At 41.2% G+C, this 17765-nt stretch overlaps 1 protein-coding gene across 4 annotated transcripts in view; it reads right to left on the reverse strand.

Moving 5' to 3' along the window:
• cacna2d3a (calcium channel, voltage-dependent, alpha 2/delta subunit 3a) overlaps positions 1-17765 on the reverse strand; it is a 91391-nt gene that overhangs the window by 49140 nt on the left and 24486 nt on the right. For all 4 annotated transcript variants that reach the window (XM_062564730.1, XM_062564732.1, XM_062564729.1 and 1 more), the window contains one exon: positions 8538-8597. In XM_062564730.1, the coding sequence (XP_062420714.1) occupies positions 8538-8597 (60 nt within the window). The remainder of the gene's footprint in view (positions 1-8537; positions 8598-17765) is intronic.

Below are 17765 nucleotides of genomic sequence, written 5' to 3' on the forward strand. Positions count from 1 at the left end.
GTGGCACCCATTGTGCAGGTGAATGGTGATTACACAGCCTAAGGCCACATTGATTTCTCCTGTGTTGACCCAATGAATGCGATTTGATAAGGGCGTCTGAGGAAGACGAATTGTCATTCTCAAGAGTCCAAATTATCCTTGTGAGGAGGACAGACACTCACTTGATTTTGCTTTCGACTGACACAAATGCACGTCCATTACAGCGAGATGTCAGAGTGAAGAAAACATCATTTAAAAGTGACTATACCTTATTAAGACCATGTCCTGATACACTCAGACATATTACAATGTATGGTCACTGTGGTAGACTCTTTCCTCTGTATGACACAAGTAACCCTCCCCCTCACCCTGTCTTCAGATTTCTAGCACCAGTAACCTTCACTTAGACTAAATCTTTCTGCTCCTCCTGAGGAACACCATCTTCTTCTCTGCCCGGTGCAAAACAGAGATAAAGCCATCAAAGAGGGTTAGCAAAAGCAGCCTATCGTTGTAATTAATCAGGCCTGATTAGGCTTATTAGCCTTTTATCAAGGGGAACGCTGCCATTTCAAGGTTATGGCCCGCAGCCTTGCATACTTCTGTCTATATTTTCCCTCATGCTTCTTCGTCTTTTCCTTTTATTTTGCATTCTTCTTCTTCTTCTCCTCTCAACTTGAAATTACAGTATGCTTTCAAAAGCAGTTTGTTTTTGATGAATGAAAAAACAAAACAAAGTACTTCTTAAAAGGAGCACGTTGGGTAAGGCCAAAAAGTACCTAGTCATAGTTAGACTCACAAAAAAGTGTTTCGCTGTGTTGAGTTGGGGAACCATTTCAACCTTGTATTTTGTGAAGGAAAGAAAAAACAATTGAAAAACAAGTATGTGAGATGGGATTTTCATAGTTTCTTCAAAATGTCTACTTAATCTGAGGTCCGCTCTGACAAGAATGTATGTCTTGAAATAAAAGCCTTGAAAAAAACATGAACACAAAACATCAATATAAAAGTAAGACATTTGTTTAAAACAGCTTTTAGTTCTTTAAGTGGAGGACAAGAAAACACAAAAAAGAGACAAAGAAAGCAGAAACAAGAGCAAAAGGGAAAAAAAGGACAAATGATAAATAGTTTGCATAGCAATAGACAAAACGATCGGATAAGCTCGGAAAAGACGGACAAGCATGAGGATACAGATGGAGAGGATATAATACAATGAGGTTAAAAGACAGATTAGGAATCAATAGGACACGAGAAGACTGGATACAAACACTGATCATGTGATCAGATGAAACAGCTTGTCTGTGAAACGGGTTAGCGCATCGTGATGCACAGATAATCGTCTCCCTACCCTGCAGTTATCATAGCTTCTCTAATATAGTTGTCTGGCACGCAACCTTACTGTTCTGGATCATTCCCACTGTTCTCAAGGCATTATTGTGGAGGATCCTTTGAAAGAACCACCCTCAATGGAAGCTACCTGTCCTGCTTCAAACAGCAGACACACAAAGTTAACAACTGACTGATGAACATATTGTATGTTTCATCTCACAATACAAATATCTCCCTCAAGATATGGAGGAGACCAAAAACAGAGTTCAAAGGAAAGCGGGTACTGGACTCATATTTAATATTTGCCAGCATGTTACCCAAATGGATGCTATATAATTGTGAACTGTGATTAAAAAAAACGAGTGTCTCCTCAATCAGGTGAGGTAGCAGGAACGACGACCTTCAGGCGGTGGAAAACTCTGGCACACTTCCTCAATGCAGAGAATTGATTATTGGTCATATTCACTCGTCTTCAGCTTTCTCTGCACCTGACCTCCCTACCGTTGGCAACTGCATCTTTATTCCCTGCCAAAGACTCCACAGTGTCCAAAGGCCACACAAAATTACACCGGATTATCATCTTCACAACCTCTCAAGGTCTCTGTCGGTATGTTGTTCTCCAGTCCGAAGATATCCACATAAAACACACATTCAAAGAATTCACAAATGACAATCATGTCACTCTGACAGAATCAGAACCTAAATGAATGCCAACTATACTAAACAATTATGTATTACTTTAAATATTCTGCTAAATGAACTTTTAGTACTTTAGGTATATTTAGATGCTCATACATAAGTAGCATTTTTAATATACAAGACTTAGTGCATTTTTGTTGTGTTGGACATTTACTTATGTTAATGTTCTGAGTACTTCGACCTCATTTTCCCTTTAGTACTTTTTAACTCAACTTTTAATATTTTGATTATTCAAATCAAATTAAGCTGCATGAAGGTACAGATCTTTTTCAAGAGTCATAAGTCACTAATGTTCAACCTGCTTAGTTGATAACAGAATAACTTTCAGTGCAGAGACAAATAATTCTCAAATTGACAATCAATAAAGAGTACATTAGGATACTTCAAAATTGGTTCATACAAGATGTACATGCAAAGACTACGACACACACACACACACACACACACACCTGTCAAACAGAGGCACAGCCAAAACCACTTGCAGCAGACAAGGCTCTTTTGCGTCTGCACACTGTTCTCTTTTTGACATTGTGTTATTAGTAATACCTGTTCTATCATCATCATCTTCCTCTCACTTCCTCTGTCTCACCCTCCCCATGTGATTCATCCCTTTATTTTTCTGGCTCAGCCCATCTCCTATTAGAACCTATTGTTTAACTCGCTGTATACAATCTTCATCAAGCTCCTAGCCACCCACTGTCTCACCCAGGAATTCAACCCAGATGTGCTCTCTCATGCACACGGCTCTCATTAGCGCGGCTCGATTACAATCAGCTCTATATATGACACTATTGTTGCAATTGCCAGGTTGTCTGCATCTAGTCGACCCTTTCTAGGTGTTTGTCTCCTCCGTCTTGGTGTCTGTGCTCCATCTTTCCGCTCTGTATGTTCTATGGAACAGGAAATTAAAAGCAATTTCCTATTTGTGTTGCTTATTGTTCAAATGCAGACGGTGGAATAACTGGAAATATAATCGAAAACATTCTCAAATATAAAATTCTTAAAATGTCTTCCTAAATAACCCACATGCATGTGTGAACATTTTTGTGTAGATACTGAAACACACGCACGCATAGCCAAAACAAGGTTTCAATGTTGCAGTCACTGCCTCAAGATCCGAGACAAACATAACCGCTAAAAAAATGAGAGAAATAGGATTTGCAGTTCTGCCTCTGTAACTAAAGTACGTGTCTGAAATGACGAGAGAAAAGGAAAAGAAGACAGAAAATGCCATCAGAGGCCGTTAAAAGTAGTGAGAATTTCCAGTCAAGTAAAATAAAATAAAACAACTGTTAATGAGTTTGCTAATAGACTTCTGTAAATCCACAGCATGTAGCCTTAAAATTGCACACATCAGCTTTTGAGTTTCATCAGGGTGGGAGTGGGTGTGTGAATGGTGTAAAGGGAAAACCATGGCTTGTATATGTGGGTGTGTGTGTGTGCGTGTGTGTGTGTGTGTGTGTTAGCATCTGCGTATGTTCCCCTGAGGCTCTTTGTACAGAATGTGTAGCATGGTGTGTCTGTGCATCCAAGTGTGGGTGTTAATGTTTAGTAAGTCAATTATGCCGTTCCAGCGCCACTAATGCAGTCCCTGATGCTGATGTTAACAACCTGATCTTTAACGTTGCAGTGCATTACAGTACACTGAGAGATTGCACATGTACCATCAGCGCCCACTCACTCAGTGGGGTAGAGACAGAGAGGAAGATGATGAGGATGCTTTACTGGAGCTACATAGTGGAGCATATTTCAGTTATACTTCAAAACACGAGCCCAAACAACGAATGGATTTAAGGTATTTTGTGTAGCATTTTAACATAAAAATGTCACTACTCTGTGAACACAATGCCATATTGACCATGAATTAGAATTACATTATGGTAATTATTTTACAACTTCAAAGCACATTTGTTTTTATAATTTGTATGTCTAAACAAAGCACACAGGGAGGGCAAAAATAAAGTAATACATCATTGAGTGGAGTATAGAAAACGCAAAATCATAAGCTTAAAAAAAAATGATAACCATGTTTAAATGATGTATTTTATGTTAATGTTTCCATTTAAATTGTAACTAAAAGACTTCAGTAGGAAGTAAAATGCATAAAATAACTGCTCCATTTCATCTGGGGATACGTTTCTGACAAACGGGTCAGAATGTGTTTGTGAGGTCTGTGATGCCTGTGCAACAAGGTATCACAGTGAGACACACACTTGATGGTCCCTCAAATATTGCAAGGTTGGGTAATTTATATTCTAAATATATATCTTGTGACATTTTCTGAAATTCTCCTTACATTCTGACAGCCATCGATAACTCCTATGCACAGAGAAAAATAAATGGAATCTGCTAACTGGATGGTTCACAGGACTGTTAAATGCTCGTCCGAGGCCTTATTTATAACGGCCAGAGTTGTGGTCGATGGTTACAATAATGTGAACACGTGAGCTTTATTAAAAGCGTAATCGCAGTGGGCAGGAGTCCCATGTGCCTTGAAGAGGAGCACCTATACAGCTAAAACCCTGTATGCACCCAGTCATGCATTTACAGTGTGTGACTCACATGCACACGAACAAATAAAAACACTCCTGTTGACTTTGATAAGCACTTTGGCTGCACAGTGAGTCAACAGCCACAAGGGGAAGATAGAGGGAGAAGACCTCATGAGTAGCGTGGGGTTGACCGTGACGCATCTCGCCCCCCCCTCTGGTTTTTTTTTAAACCCTCTTCTCCACCTCGACGTTATTCCCCCCCCCCACCAGCCCAACTCTCCTTCTTCACGGTTGGTAAATGGGGAGATGCCACTCCCAGAGTGTGGAAATGGGACTGGAAAACAACCAGCAGGCACAGATACGAGTAAAGAGTGGGTAAACAAGAACGAAGATTGAGTAAATAACTTAAGGAAGGAAAGGTCAAGTAGGTGTTCATATGATGTGTTTATAATGGTTCATGAACCTTTTTGCTAAGCAACTCTGACAAATACATAGATTACATACATTATTTCTCTAAATAATAGATTTATTAACTGAAAAGAAAAATGTTAAAAAGGACATTTACAAATATATTTGCAAGAAACAAATTCAAATGCATATGAAAGATATACACCATATATCTGTGTAAGCAGATGAGTATTCTGTGTTCAAAAGGAATTCATCATTCATTCCATCTTGGTACCTGACTCCTCGAAGCCTCTATAGACTCAACCTGAAGTCTATCTGTGTTTGTTATCTGTGTACCAGGTCACTTCATTTGAACTGTTTGCTCTAATTTTCCTGGAATTGTATTGGTTTTGGTTTATACTCTTCAGCCAATCAATAAATAACATAGCAAAAGGTTATTTGTAGATGATAGAATTTATTATTCTTTCACTTTGTATCTAGTGATGACGACCAGTATGTTCAGCGTGTTGGTGCTTCAGCCTAGATGTTAAAAAAATGAAGGACAGGTGAATTGCATGAAAACCCCATCTTCTCATCACTGGCCTTGCATTCCACGCGCACGTGCGGATACGCAGACACACAAACTCAGGTTGAATATTTTATTCCAGTAATAATAAGAAGAAATTGGCTAATCAACAAGCATGTGGCCAACCCTGTGCACATTATGGTAATATCCTAGACAGGGGAGTAAGAGAACAAAAGAGAGAGAGAGAGAAAAGGAGAAAGATTAAGCATTTCTCTCTCAATGCTTGATCCAGACAGGGGCAACATTTGCAGTCAACATCATTGGCAACTGGATGTTTGTCTCCAACCTCCAAGGAACAGTTTCATTGGCTGCAGAGGGCATGGGAGACTACTCCCTGCTTTCCTATTTACAGTACATAAGCAGCGCAAGTAAAAGAGCAAGGGAGGAAAATCGCAGCAGATTACCGTGCCAATTTCACATGGACGCAGAAGAGCTCTGGAAAGGATAGATAAGGGAATTTCTATCAAACCGCTGCCAACCAAATATGTATCCAATAGCAAAAAAACACACAAATATTTTATAATAAACCCCTGAATAGTGATGGAGGAGGTTTCACCCTACAGCGTGGATGTGGTATTTTTAGCACAGCTGGTGATAATTACCATCTACTCACCATGTTCTGCAGTAAAAGCCACTTTTTGAAATGCCACCATGAGGGCTGCACAGGCGCGCACACACACACACACACAGCCCCACAAAAATGTACATGCAAACAGCACCAAAAAACCCCCAAAGCAGTTTTTGATCACAGCTAAAGGCTGAAGTAATTCAAACACAATAAGCGGTGCAAAATGATTGGGTCAGTGGTTCAGTGGATCAGCACAGTGTCACAGGTGGCCAGAGAAGGGAAGGACAGGACCCAACAGGGAAACACATCTTTCTTAACGCCATGTGCTGTTGATGATGATGGTGATGGTTGAAGGGTTATGTGTAAAGTGACATGTCCAGTAATATGAAGAAATTATGGGTAACTAGGTAATAAAAATCAAATAAGTTATTTTTATATAATTATTTGTATGAAGATATTTAACGTTCAACATGGCATCGCATTCTTTCCCAGGTATTGTGAGATTCTACATATTACTATAAGCTTCCTATCGTTCATTATCAGCTCTAGAACTGTGTCATTAAAGCTAAATAATTACCGTCCAAAGCACTGCTGTGAGCCCACACAATGTTCTTGCTCCCAAAGCAGCGCATGAAAACACACTGATGCAACACACGTCCACAAGAATATCATGGATGGAAAGCACAAGTACATATGAAGGCAACACGCATATATACACAGACAGTGCAGACTCTGTGAGATGCATCAAACTATACAGTACACTCTCTCGTAATACATACGTAAAAGGCAGTATATCTAATCATGTGCATGGGACGTTGCAACAGGCAACATCTCCCCATTTCCTTTTCCCTGTTGTCATATTGTAGTGTGTTCAGTTGAATGAGACTCTGTATAGCAAAGCGAGTGAGTGATAGCTAATAAATATAGACGCAGACACCCACACAAAGTGATCGTGTGATAAAATGTAGCAATTTTCTTTACAAGCTGATCTCTTGGTGCTGCTGTTGCTTCACCTGGTGAGATGAGATACACGTTTCACGAGGATGTTCCTGAAAGACTTTTTTTATTGGAAAATTGCACACATTACCAAATATATTGTTGTGTGTTGCATTATGGTCTGTAGTTGGATACTTCTGTTGTACTATTCTGTGCCAAATTGTCAGAAGCTTGATGATTCTTCTCAGCTTAAACTCTTTGTTATGAACAGAAACTTTTTTTCTTACATATTTGGAGTTTTTACTTTGAAATTGGGTTAAGGAGCTGTCAAAATAAACACATACTCACCGCCACGAGCAGAAACACAGGCACACATAACACACACCTCAGACTTAAGAAGTAGTTTAGCAGCAAATGCTCCCGAGTCGGCTTAGCATCACATTTCCTTTTTAACACTCAAGTTTCTTCCATTGCTCCTCCTACTTTAATAAGCTGTGCTCTGAGACGTGCACGCTGCGCAGAAAACTCAGGCGAAATTGCTACGAGCGCCCGGTCTCCCCCGCTACGGCTCGCTCACACGCACATGCTCTCTCCCCCCCCCCCCCCACACACACACACACACTACAAAGCTGCACTCTAAAAATTAAAGCTGCTCAAATGGATTTGAGGCAGAACCATGAGCGCTGAGGCTGGGTTTGGGGGTGTGTGTGCTGATATGATTAGTAAAATGCATTTGCCCAAGTCTGCAGAACTGTGGGTGGAACTCCAGGGGAGTAGTTAAAATTCAGTTGTGTTTTTGACTAAAACGATATGATATAATTCCATAATAATTTGTGGCTCGTGTTTCAGACTCAATATGTGTCACTGAGAAATTTCTGTCAAAGACAAGAAGATTAACTGCTGCACCTCAAATGTAATATCAAATATGATTTGTTTTCCACCTCCTGCACGCGTTCACATCTCACTGATGACATTGCACACAAACTTCTCTATTTAGTCAGTTTGCTAGATTTGGCTCAATGTAACATCTCATTGATTATTATTTTGTTCAGCTATCCACAGAATGTACACATAAATCAGCAGTAAGTGAATGCCAACAGATGCTGAAGAGCGGGGTGGATTTCTTCTTTGTTCATTGAAAATGAACTAAAAACCTGTCATGTGTACGTGACGATCTTTGTATGCGTCTTTGTTTGCTCATCTGAAAATGTGAACACCAGACACTGTCACTGGGTCAGACAGACACATGCCGACAAAATAATTATAAAGAGATGTGGATAAACACATACTTAAACACATAATAAAAGAAGCCTTGTCAAGCGAAACAGGCTGTGGAAGTAGACCACGTCTTTGGTCCCTGACTGTCTTCTGTTGTGTCCTTATTAACAGAACCATTTGTCTCACTCGGATCCAATCACAAAAGAGCCGGCCTCCGAAGGATTAAATCATTTTCTGAATGATTTAATTAATGCGATTACAAGACCAGGGAACGAACATCTTGATGGTAATAATGTTTGTGTGTGTTGTCGGGATATATTGAAGCTCCTTACGCATACACTCATACCTGCAGGTCAGGATCCTCCTCGTGCTGCAGGTGGGCTTCCTCCGCTGCTTCGACCAGTCTCTGCAGGAGGGCAAGAGAAGGGAAAAGAACATCTCTCACTATAACATTCCTTTGATTAATGGGTCAAAATGAATAAGAAAGAAATCAGCTTCATTTTATAAGTACCCCTTCAGCACAAGAGCAAAACGGCAATCCGTCAGAACAGACAAACTCACACACATAAATATACAGAAATACATTTGGCAAGCTTCCTAAATGCTTCAGCAGTAGATGTAATATCTGCCTCTGGTTCTTCGGACGCTACCACAACAACAAACTACATCACCAGTTCTTGCTGTTTGACACATGCACTCTCTCTTCTTCTCGCTCTTTCTCTCTCATACGCTCAATGACCCGCAAAGCCCACTCTATCATCACCCTCTTGCTGCTATGGTCTGCTGCGTGTGTGTGTGTGTGTGTGTGTGCCTGTAGGGTGTAGCGTGCATCTGTGTCCCTTTGAGTCAATGATTTACACAGGCAATTACAGGTTTTTAACATTTTAAAAAACATTTTTCATTGAGACTTGCAGCGGTTGTGCAGTGGAGAAAGAAATATGAAAGCATGATAATGTCCCTTGTTATTTAGATAATCAGTTAATTGTTAGGTAGGCAAAATCTGTCCAAACTATTCATGGGTTATTTTAACATGATTGTTTACAGAAAGCTGTAAAGAATAGGCCAATGGGAAATTTTATCTAACGTATCTAACCCACATTCTTAAGCATATTCACCATAAGAACACCGTCTAGATCTTTCCCATGTGGGTCAACAAGGCAGTGTGTTAAGGGAGAATGCTCCACTCAAACTATTGTCCATTTTTAGGTCCTTTATTTAAGAGTTTGTACCCAATAACAGTGGCTTAAGGTATTAATGTCGGGCCCAGACACAGAATCAACAGGCTTAAGTTGAAGGACCTGATAGAAGGTTTCTGGGCCCTGAGTTACAGCTTCAGGCATCTTACACACACACACCATCCCTTCTTTTGACTTCCATCTGTGACGTGCATGGTGTGTTCTCAGAAAGTAATTTATGTCATTCACAGCTGGTTCCGGGGTCTATGAGTTTTGGTAATTCACTTCCATTTCACATTTCCATTCAAATGGCTTTACCCGTAAAACTACTGCAATCAGCCAGCTTCTATCAGCTGAGCAGTGTGTGAGTCTGTGTGTGCGTGCAGTGCTGCTGCTGCTGTGTGCAGGCAGGCTGTTTCGGGAAGTGAACACTGTAATCTAGAGCCCGGCCAATCATTTTTTTCACCATAGCAACACACCTGGCCTTTGAATTTTGTTGCATATCAATCTGTGCTTGGTTGTATTTGGCTATAGTATCCATGAATACATTCCGCTTCCCCTCCAGTTTGATGGGCTGAGAGAGAGAAGAAGACAACAGAGTGAATGCCTCTGTGTCCTCTCTGGCCTAAGCTTTTTTTTTTTTTTTTTTTTTTTTTTTAAATCACAACCCCTTTTGCCTATTTGAGAGCATGTATGCATCCGGGCATTGAGAGGCAGGACAAAAAAAAAACCTGGGCAGGTGCATCTAATGGAAATCCACAACAAAGCAACGTGAAGCCACTGGAATAAAGCGAGGACGAGGGAGGAATGAGAGCATTGTCTAGAGGTCTGAACGCTTAGCCTCGCCCTCCCAGTGAAATGTCAGACACTGCCTGCAAAGCCGCTGTCAATACAATCACACTTTTCATCATTTGTTGGTGTGTAACTGTGTGAGTGCATGAGGGTGTTTGTGTGTGCTTGAGTGTTTAATGCTTTTCTCAACTGACTGATATTAGCCTCTTGAACAATTATGTCATGCGGCCACTTTTGCAATTGTCACTCATTGAGTGAGGGAATGAAATAACTTCACTGTATATTCACTGAATTCATTGCACGCCTGGAATAGGTGTGTAAATAAAGATGGACGACATAACATGAAACTAAGCAAAAACTAAGCAAAAACATATTGACTGCCCCCTAGTGGCCCCTCCCTATCCATGTCAAACTAAAAGGCCGGAGGCAAAGGAAATAGGTAGAGATGTCCAGAGTAGATGTAACTTAATCTTTCCACAACGGTGATTGTCTGTTTCAAACTTAGATCATTAAATATAAATATCCCGATACACAGTTTATTGTTCATAGAGTCACTAACTGTGTTGCTAGCTACCTGACTACGTTTTTTTACGTTAACGTAGTAGGGTTGGCCAGCCCTGTTGTACCTTTGTAATTTAAATTAGTAAACCTGTGTATTTACAAATCCGGCAATGTCAGTAAAGCTACATGCAGAAGACATTTCTGAAAAATATATCACAAGTGTGTGGTATAGACGATGCTTCGATATGATCCTTAAATGTATTTATACAGGTATTATTGTAGGTTGTTAGCCAAATAATTTGCCTTCGCTTCTATCGCTTAAGCAGTACCTCAATAAATAATTCAGAATACTCAAAATTGTGTCCTATTTATATGTCATATATCTACATAGTAAAGACAATGGCCTTTAATAATTATAAAACATTACACCTTCATTATACATGGCCAATGATAATTTCATCTCCACTGAACACTTGTTTCTCACCTGGTGTGTCACGTAGTGTTACTTACCGAGCAAAGTGATGGGTGTCGAAGCTCTAGGGGTAAAAATAACTTGCATTGTAGGAGGGAGTTTTTAAATTGGAAAAACAGATTAGAGATAAGTAGGTACTGCTCACTTCTGAGAATTTCAATTCCAGCATATCACCAGGATGAACACTGCAGGTGGTGCGTGTGTGTCTTTGTGTGTCCGCTGCGTCTCCGTGGGTGTACGCGAATGTGCGTGCAGTCAGTCTGCATGGGTCTGTGTGCGTCTGGCGCATATTCAAATGAGCCTGCCATGTTTTCGTGTCAATAGGTGGTCCCGCCAAAGTGTATGGTGCCGTTTTTTTTTTGTTTTTTTTTTAAAAGAGGGGAAAATGACTTTTTTCTCAAGTCATGCTGTCGAGGCTCGGGCACGGTACGAGGTGACAGCCATAATTATACTGGCATCCTCAGACGGGCAGGTCCTCGTTGTCTGCCTGAACGCGCGCGTGCACAAGGCGCCACGTTTACGAGCCTTCACGACTGACACGGCGAACGCTGGACACACAGCGCCAACCAGACACGCTGTGGGGACTGGATTACGTTTGTCACAAGGAAAGTCTTCTAAGCATTTCTACTTGATTACAGATCCCCGATGCGCTTCTTCTGGTCTCCATCAGCGCTACGGAGGTTTTGTTTCTCGGCACAAACCTGATTAGATCAGGATTGGCTGAGGATTCATTATAATTTACCGTAGGCCCGAAATCAAACCACAGGAGAAAATATGTTGTGTGAACAAGTTCATGTCAATATGCTTTTCCAGCACTTGCTATGACCCACACAGAAATTAGATATTGGCATCGAGATAAATTATTTTGAACTAACAGAAGGTATAAGATGTAGGGGAGACATTTACGTCGTCCATGAAACTAATAGGCCATAATAAAAAATATATTTTGATCATGGTTTTGACGTCCTATTAGCGTTTTAAGTTGATGGAATGTCTTCACCCTCAATTAAAAATAATTTCCGTTCGTATTCCATAATCTTTATTCCGCCTCCTTCCGCCCACCCAGTCAATTTCTCTGACATTTGGACACTTCTGCCCCCTTTCATTATCGGACATCCTGTGATTATGATCCCTCTCTCAGTGGATTCAGCTTGTTTACACTTTTTTCAAAAGTTCATCAACGATCCCTCTCATTTAACTGTCATCTTGATTGGCTTATTGTTCCAGTGATGTGCTCGCCTCGTAGTTTCCTGTTGCCTGAAGCCACTGAGCTTAACAAATGCCCATCCATTATGTATGCGACACTCAAGAGGTGAAAGTTAGCGAAAGCTGCAATACAGCTGAGCTAAGCTAACAACTGCTGTCAGAGGAGCAGAGGACGGGGGGACGGGGGTCCCCATACATTATTGACTGGTAGCAGAGGTGTGAGACTTTTTATTTTTAAAAGCAGTACATTAAGCCTTGCCTCAACACATTCACTGCGCCCGGATGGAGGGGGGGGGGGGCAGTGTTCTGAATCAGAGTGTTCTCCCGAGGTCACCACGACCAACTCCAGTTCTAACTCGCATTGAAAACATTCCCGGAGGTGCTGTGCTCCGTTGGTTCAGCATACAGGTGCACCTTGGGTTCCTTGTCATCACCTTTCTGAGTTGTTCAATTTGACGAGAAACACCTGCACAAGCTGCTCCGTGCAGCGTAATTGCTATTTAATACCTCAATCTACCAACAGTAACCCAAATAAATCTAGGTAAGCTATATTTATCAGCCCTGTTTGCGTAGATGCAGATGCAGACTCCTTTTCTCACATCGACACACGTTTGAACCCGCATGGAGAGATACGTGCGAGCTTATAGGAACACGTACTTGCTAGGCTGATCCGCTCAAATCATTTGGCGTGCTTCTGCTTGGTAAGATGTATAGCTGTTCCCAGGTTGTGAGAGGAAATGCTAACTAAGCCCTGGCATACTGGATCAGTGCATGTCCTGTGGGTCTCGGTTCTGCCAGAGGCCCGATCCGTTGAGGCCTGCGTTGGGGTGGGTGGGATTGGCTCGGGTCAGCCCGTCAATAGCAGTGGGGACAGCAATTAATATTGTGAAAGTATCCAGGGAAGAGTTGCAGCATCAACAAAATAGAAAAGTGCTCTGTGACACTTTGCTGCCTCTGTTTTGCACATTTAGATTGGGTACCAGCCAAGGGTACACAAAGGGAAAGGCAGAGAGAGGGAGGGGAGGGTGTGTGATTTTGAAACACCAACTCCCAATAATCAATACTTGACAAGTTTTCAACAGTTCTGCTGACTGACAAGGAATTACAAAGAGAATATGAAGGGCTAACTCAGCGCCCTGCCTTCTATCCTCCTCTGACTCACATTTACTCATTCTTCAAACTCTGTACACTTTCATTTTCTGTCCGGACTCAAATTTTATATATATATATATATATATATATATGAACTTTATGTACAGAATATGCTGGCTCTGTGTACTGTACATCCCTGCTTGACTGAGCTCTTCTTTACCTTTCCCATCCTTCCTGTCTGAATCTCCATGTCATCACTAGAAAACAATTTCAGTGCTCTCCCTCTGTTCCCTTAGTGAGCAAATCAGAAGAAGGAGAAGAAGGAGGCTATTGCGGTCCTGGTACCGGCTGATTTTACGTCGTCATTAGTAGCCATCACACATAGAACCACACACAGACTGACAAACACGTACAGACACATTGGAATGATCTGAGACAGGGGACAACTAATGCAATTAGGGAAATGAGGGGAGCAGTGCTGTCAGCTCACTGCTACACTGTGGAATGTCAGGGAGGAAAGGACAAGACAAGATTGCAGAGCCGGACAACACCATTTAAATTCACTATTATAAATAATCTATGCAAGGGGTCAATAGTAACCACACTGCAGATCCAGACGCCGCTGTATCTGGACTTACAGCCAATAGATAATTGAGAATTAGTGTTAATTTCACACCAGGGGGAAACGGGTCAAGAGACCGAGTTATTTCACATCTCGTTCTCCCAAGAGATAAATAAGAACAGACAAAACAGAGCAAACTCTTATAGGTTCAGTCTTTTCACAGACTGTTTCAACACCAGTTTTTCTCATAATGACTCACATTACTAAAAGCTGCGATGTGGATTGCCACTATGATACAAAGCACGCTATACTACAAATTAACATCCAAAAATGAAAGCACATAAAAATGGGAGAACTTAACATGATCCAAATACGAACAGATAAATTCCCTGTGAAACAGTGATGGCAACAGAGAGAGGAGAGCTGCAACAAGTGGTTTTAATAGCCAAAAAGTCTGTGCACGCACATTTCTCTTAGAGGTTAACAAAAATATAACGAATAAAGCTCAATTCAATGTTTTGATCTTAAATGCATTGTTTATCTTAATGTACTTATTATATTAGGTATTACTTACAAACAGTTAATTTGATGAATTGATGAATTTGAAAACTGACAATAAGTATTGTTTATATATAATTTCATTGACCTTTATTTGTTGACTACATACATATGAATACATAATCATAATTCAAATATTCTGCTCCATTGGACGATTATTGCCACTATTGAAATATAACGTTTAAAATTCCTTGCGCATGTCAACTGTAAATTCTATTTCAAAGGGGGGTTTTCTGGCACAGAATGTCGTTTAAAGTCCTGTGTGCGCCTTTTATTTGTGTGCGATACGTACTGGTAATCACGCTGAGGACTACAGAGGTGTAGCTGCCACAGGTAAAGGATATCAGCAGGTACAGAGCTTGCAGAGGCCAAAATACCATTACAGGAGAAACAGCCCTTGCAGCAAGGCGTCTACTCGGCTTTGAAGTGCATTCAAATACTTCAAAGTGGACTTTACGATAGCTCTACACCTTTCAACTTTAATAACAACATGTTTGCGGTTTCTTTAAATAAATAAATACTGTTGCCACCATTTCGAGGAGAAGACGAGAGGAAGGAAAGGAACTGATGAAGGTAATTGTAATTAAACAATGGCGAGCCAAGACGCATGAGCTGTCACAATGGGAGGGAGGAGTTTAAGAAAATAAAAGGACTTTAATAGTCAAAAGGCAAAAAACTCAAAATCACTCCAACCAAAAAAGGGCGAGAAGGAGGAGGAAACAATAAAGACAAAAACAGGGACCTGGACTTGAAAACAACAAAAGACTTACATGACATGACATGACACGACATGACATGACATGTAACAGGTACTCAGACATTGACATGCAATGACGCAACACCAGACAAGGGACTGACAGGGCTTAAATACACAGGGGAGGTGCAGGTGATTGGACACAGGTAGAAACGATCATTGACACGGCATCACCGGGGAAGACAGGACAAGGCAGGAAGTGAAGTTACCCAGGAACACAAGAGACATGAAACTACAAAATAAAACAGGAAGCAGTCCCAAACCGTGACATGAGTACAGAAATGAACACATACATACCAGTAAAAAATATAAACAGACACGCACACAACACCCTAAGAAAAAATCCATTGTATCTATAATAAAAGAGCTGCAATTCAATTGACTGATACCCAAATCTTCACTTTCAGCAGTCTCTTTGCCACAAGCATGTAGCATATAAACTTCCCTTTCTCCGTATTAAAAGCATTATCTTAATGCACAAGTTTCACAGCACGAAACCATTCCCGATACGTATTTACAGGTGAACTTTTTTTTTTACAGAATCAGAGGCTGCTGTCTCTCAGCAGGTGGTGGTGTGCGATAAAAGGGTGGATCGGCGTGGAGATGGGAAGATAACGCCACGCTGACGGACAGGGGAGAGCGCCGGCACGGAAATTGAATTGCCCAAGCGCCACATATACTTTGGCAAAAAGCAGACAGATTGGAAGAGAGGGAGTCGAGAGGGAGGGCGGGGGAGCAGACAAAGGAGTGAGGGACGCTTAAAGCAGCCGAAGAGACTGCTCACTAGGCCAGACAGATGAGAGTTTAGGTCATAAAAGCAAAGAGAAAATTGGAGAAAGATGAAGAAAAAGAGGGAAACGGACCCACGGACACCTCCATTGTACGTTTGCGACCACGAATGAATCACGAGGCAAACTGTAAGCGTTCTAGTGAAGTGCAATCACAATGGCCACAGACAAGGGGTTAAATCCTCTCCTGTGTACGTGGAGCCTTTTTTTCACTTCACTTTCTTCAATTTTCTTCTTTTCTGTCACCGCTGTGATCGGTCACATCTTCTCATCAACCCCCAGAACCTCCACTCCACACGTTTATATATGAACACACACTGGAGCCGACCACCCCCACCTGAGATGTGCAGGCGGCTTCATTTGGCCAAGCGAGTACTCACACGTTCATGGATTTAACGCACCCTTGAGGAGAGGGCGCACACAAAACATGATGTTTTTAGATTCAGTAGATCTAATCTCAAAGCACAGACTCACAGTGTATCAGACGGTTGCAACAGGGGAACAAAACATGTCTCTCTTTAATCTAAAAATGACTGACGTTCAGCATAGGGGGAAAAGTGGTGCTTGAATTCCATTATTATTCTTATTATTAACAGAAAACCGATTAAGTGCTCTATATTCTATTACAGGAGTTAATACACAACCAGTAACAATGTTCAATTAGAACATCGCATTAACGCCAGCCATCATTGTACAAGGGGTGTCATATTTTTAAAATGCCAGATGACTCATTTCGGAAATGGGAATGCTTGGGAGTGGGACATACGTGGTCATGCAATCTGCGCGGTACCATAAATATTATTTGGCATTAGGCGTGAGGAGAGTTAAAGGAAAGGAAATGGTCTGTCAGTGCTCCTCTCCCTCCTCCCCGTACCTCTTCTGTCAGCTTGTATCTTTGGACCAGGCTCTCATAGGGAAATCCAATTTGTGTTAACAGCACCATGTTGTCCCGATAACATCTATCACCCGGAGCTACAGCTGCAGCCAGAGAGACGCATGCTGAACTGCTCGTATTGCAACACTGACAAGATCACACATATCCTGACATGCAGACATGCTACAGCACCATTTTGTTCATACTAAACATTATTGCGTGCCATTATTTAGTGACACCTAAACTGTACTTAAATGGTAAACTTAAAATGTAAAATAAAATGCATATTTAATGAATAGATCACGTCTCAATCTTCAAGGTAAGGCTTAACTGTGAAATAAAATAGCCTAAAGTATTAAATACCTAAAACTTACTTAGGCAGTCTTTGGTCAACAAAAAAAGGGATGAAAGTCCCAACTATACAATCTGTGTTTCAACTTGAAATTCTTTTCTCAAAGTGGCCTCTTAGATACTGATGGTTGGTCTGAGCGGATCAATAAAGTGACACAGACACTGATGAGTTGCTCAAGCGCTCTCTCTCTCTCTCTCTCTCTCTCTCTGTCACCACACCCACAGCACCTCTCGCACACACTCACAGAGAAATGCAACATATGTCTGGTTTCACTAAAGCAGCGTGACACAAGAGCAATTTTAGACGTCGAAAAGGGTGAGCAAGTCATTTCACCGAGCTCCGTCGAGTATAGTTGTTTTCCCTTCCAAGCATCTCGGTGAATCGATGTACTACTGCAACTAAAATTCATTAAAATAAAAAATGATTTGTTAAAATATTTCTTTAGTTG

Source organism: Pungitius pungitius, chromosome 1, assembly GCF_949316345.1.
Source record: "Pungitius pungitius chromosome 1, fPunPun2.1, whole genome shotgun sequence".
NCBI classification, from domain to species: Eukaryota; Metazoa; Chordata; class Actinopteri; order Perciformes; family Gasterosteidae; genus Pungitius; species Pungitius pungitius.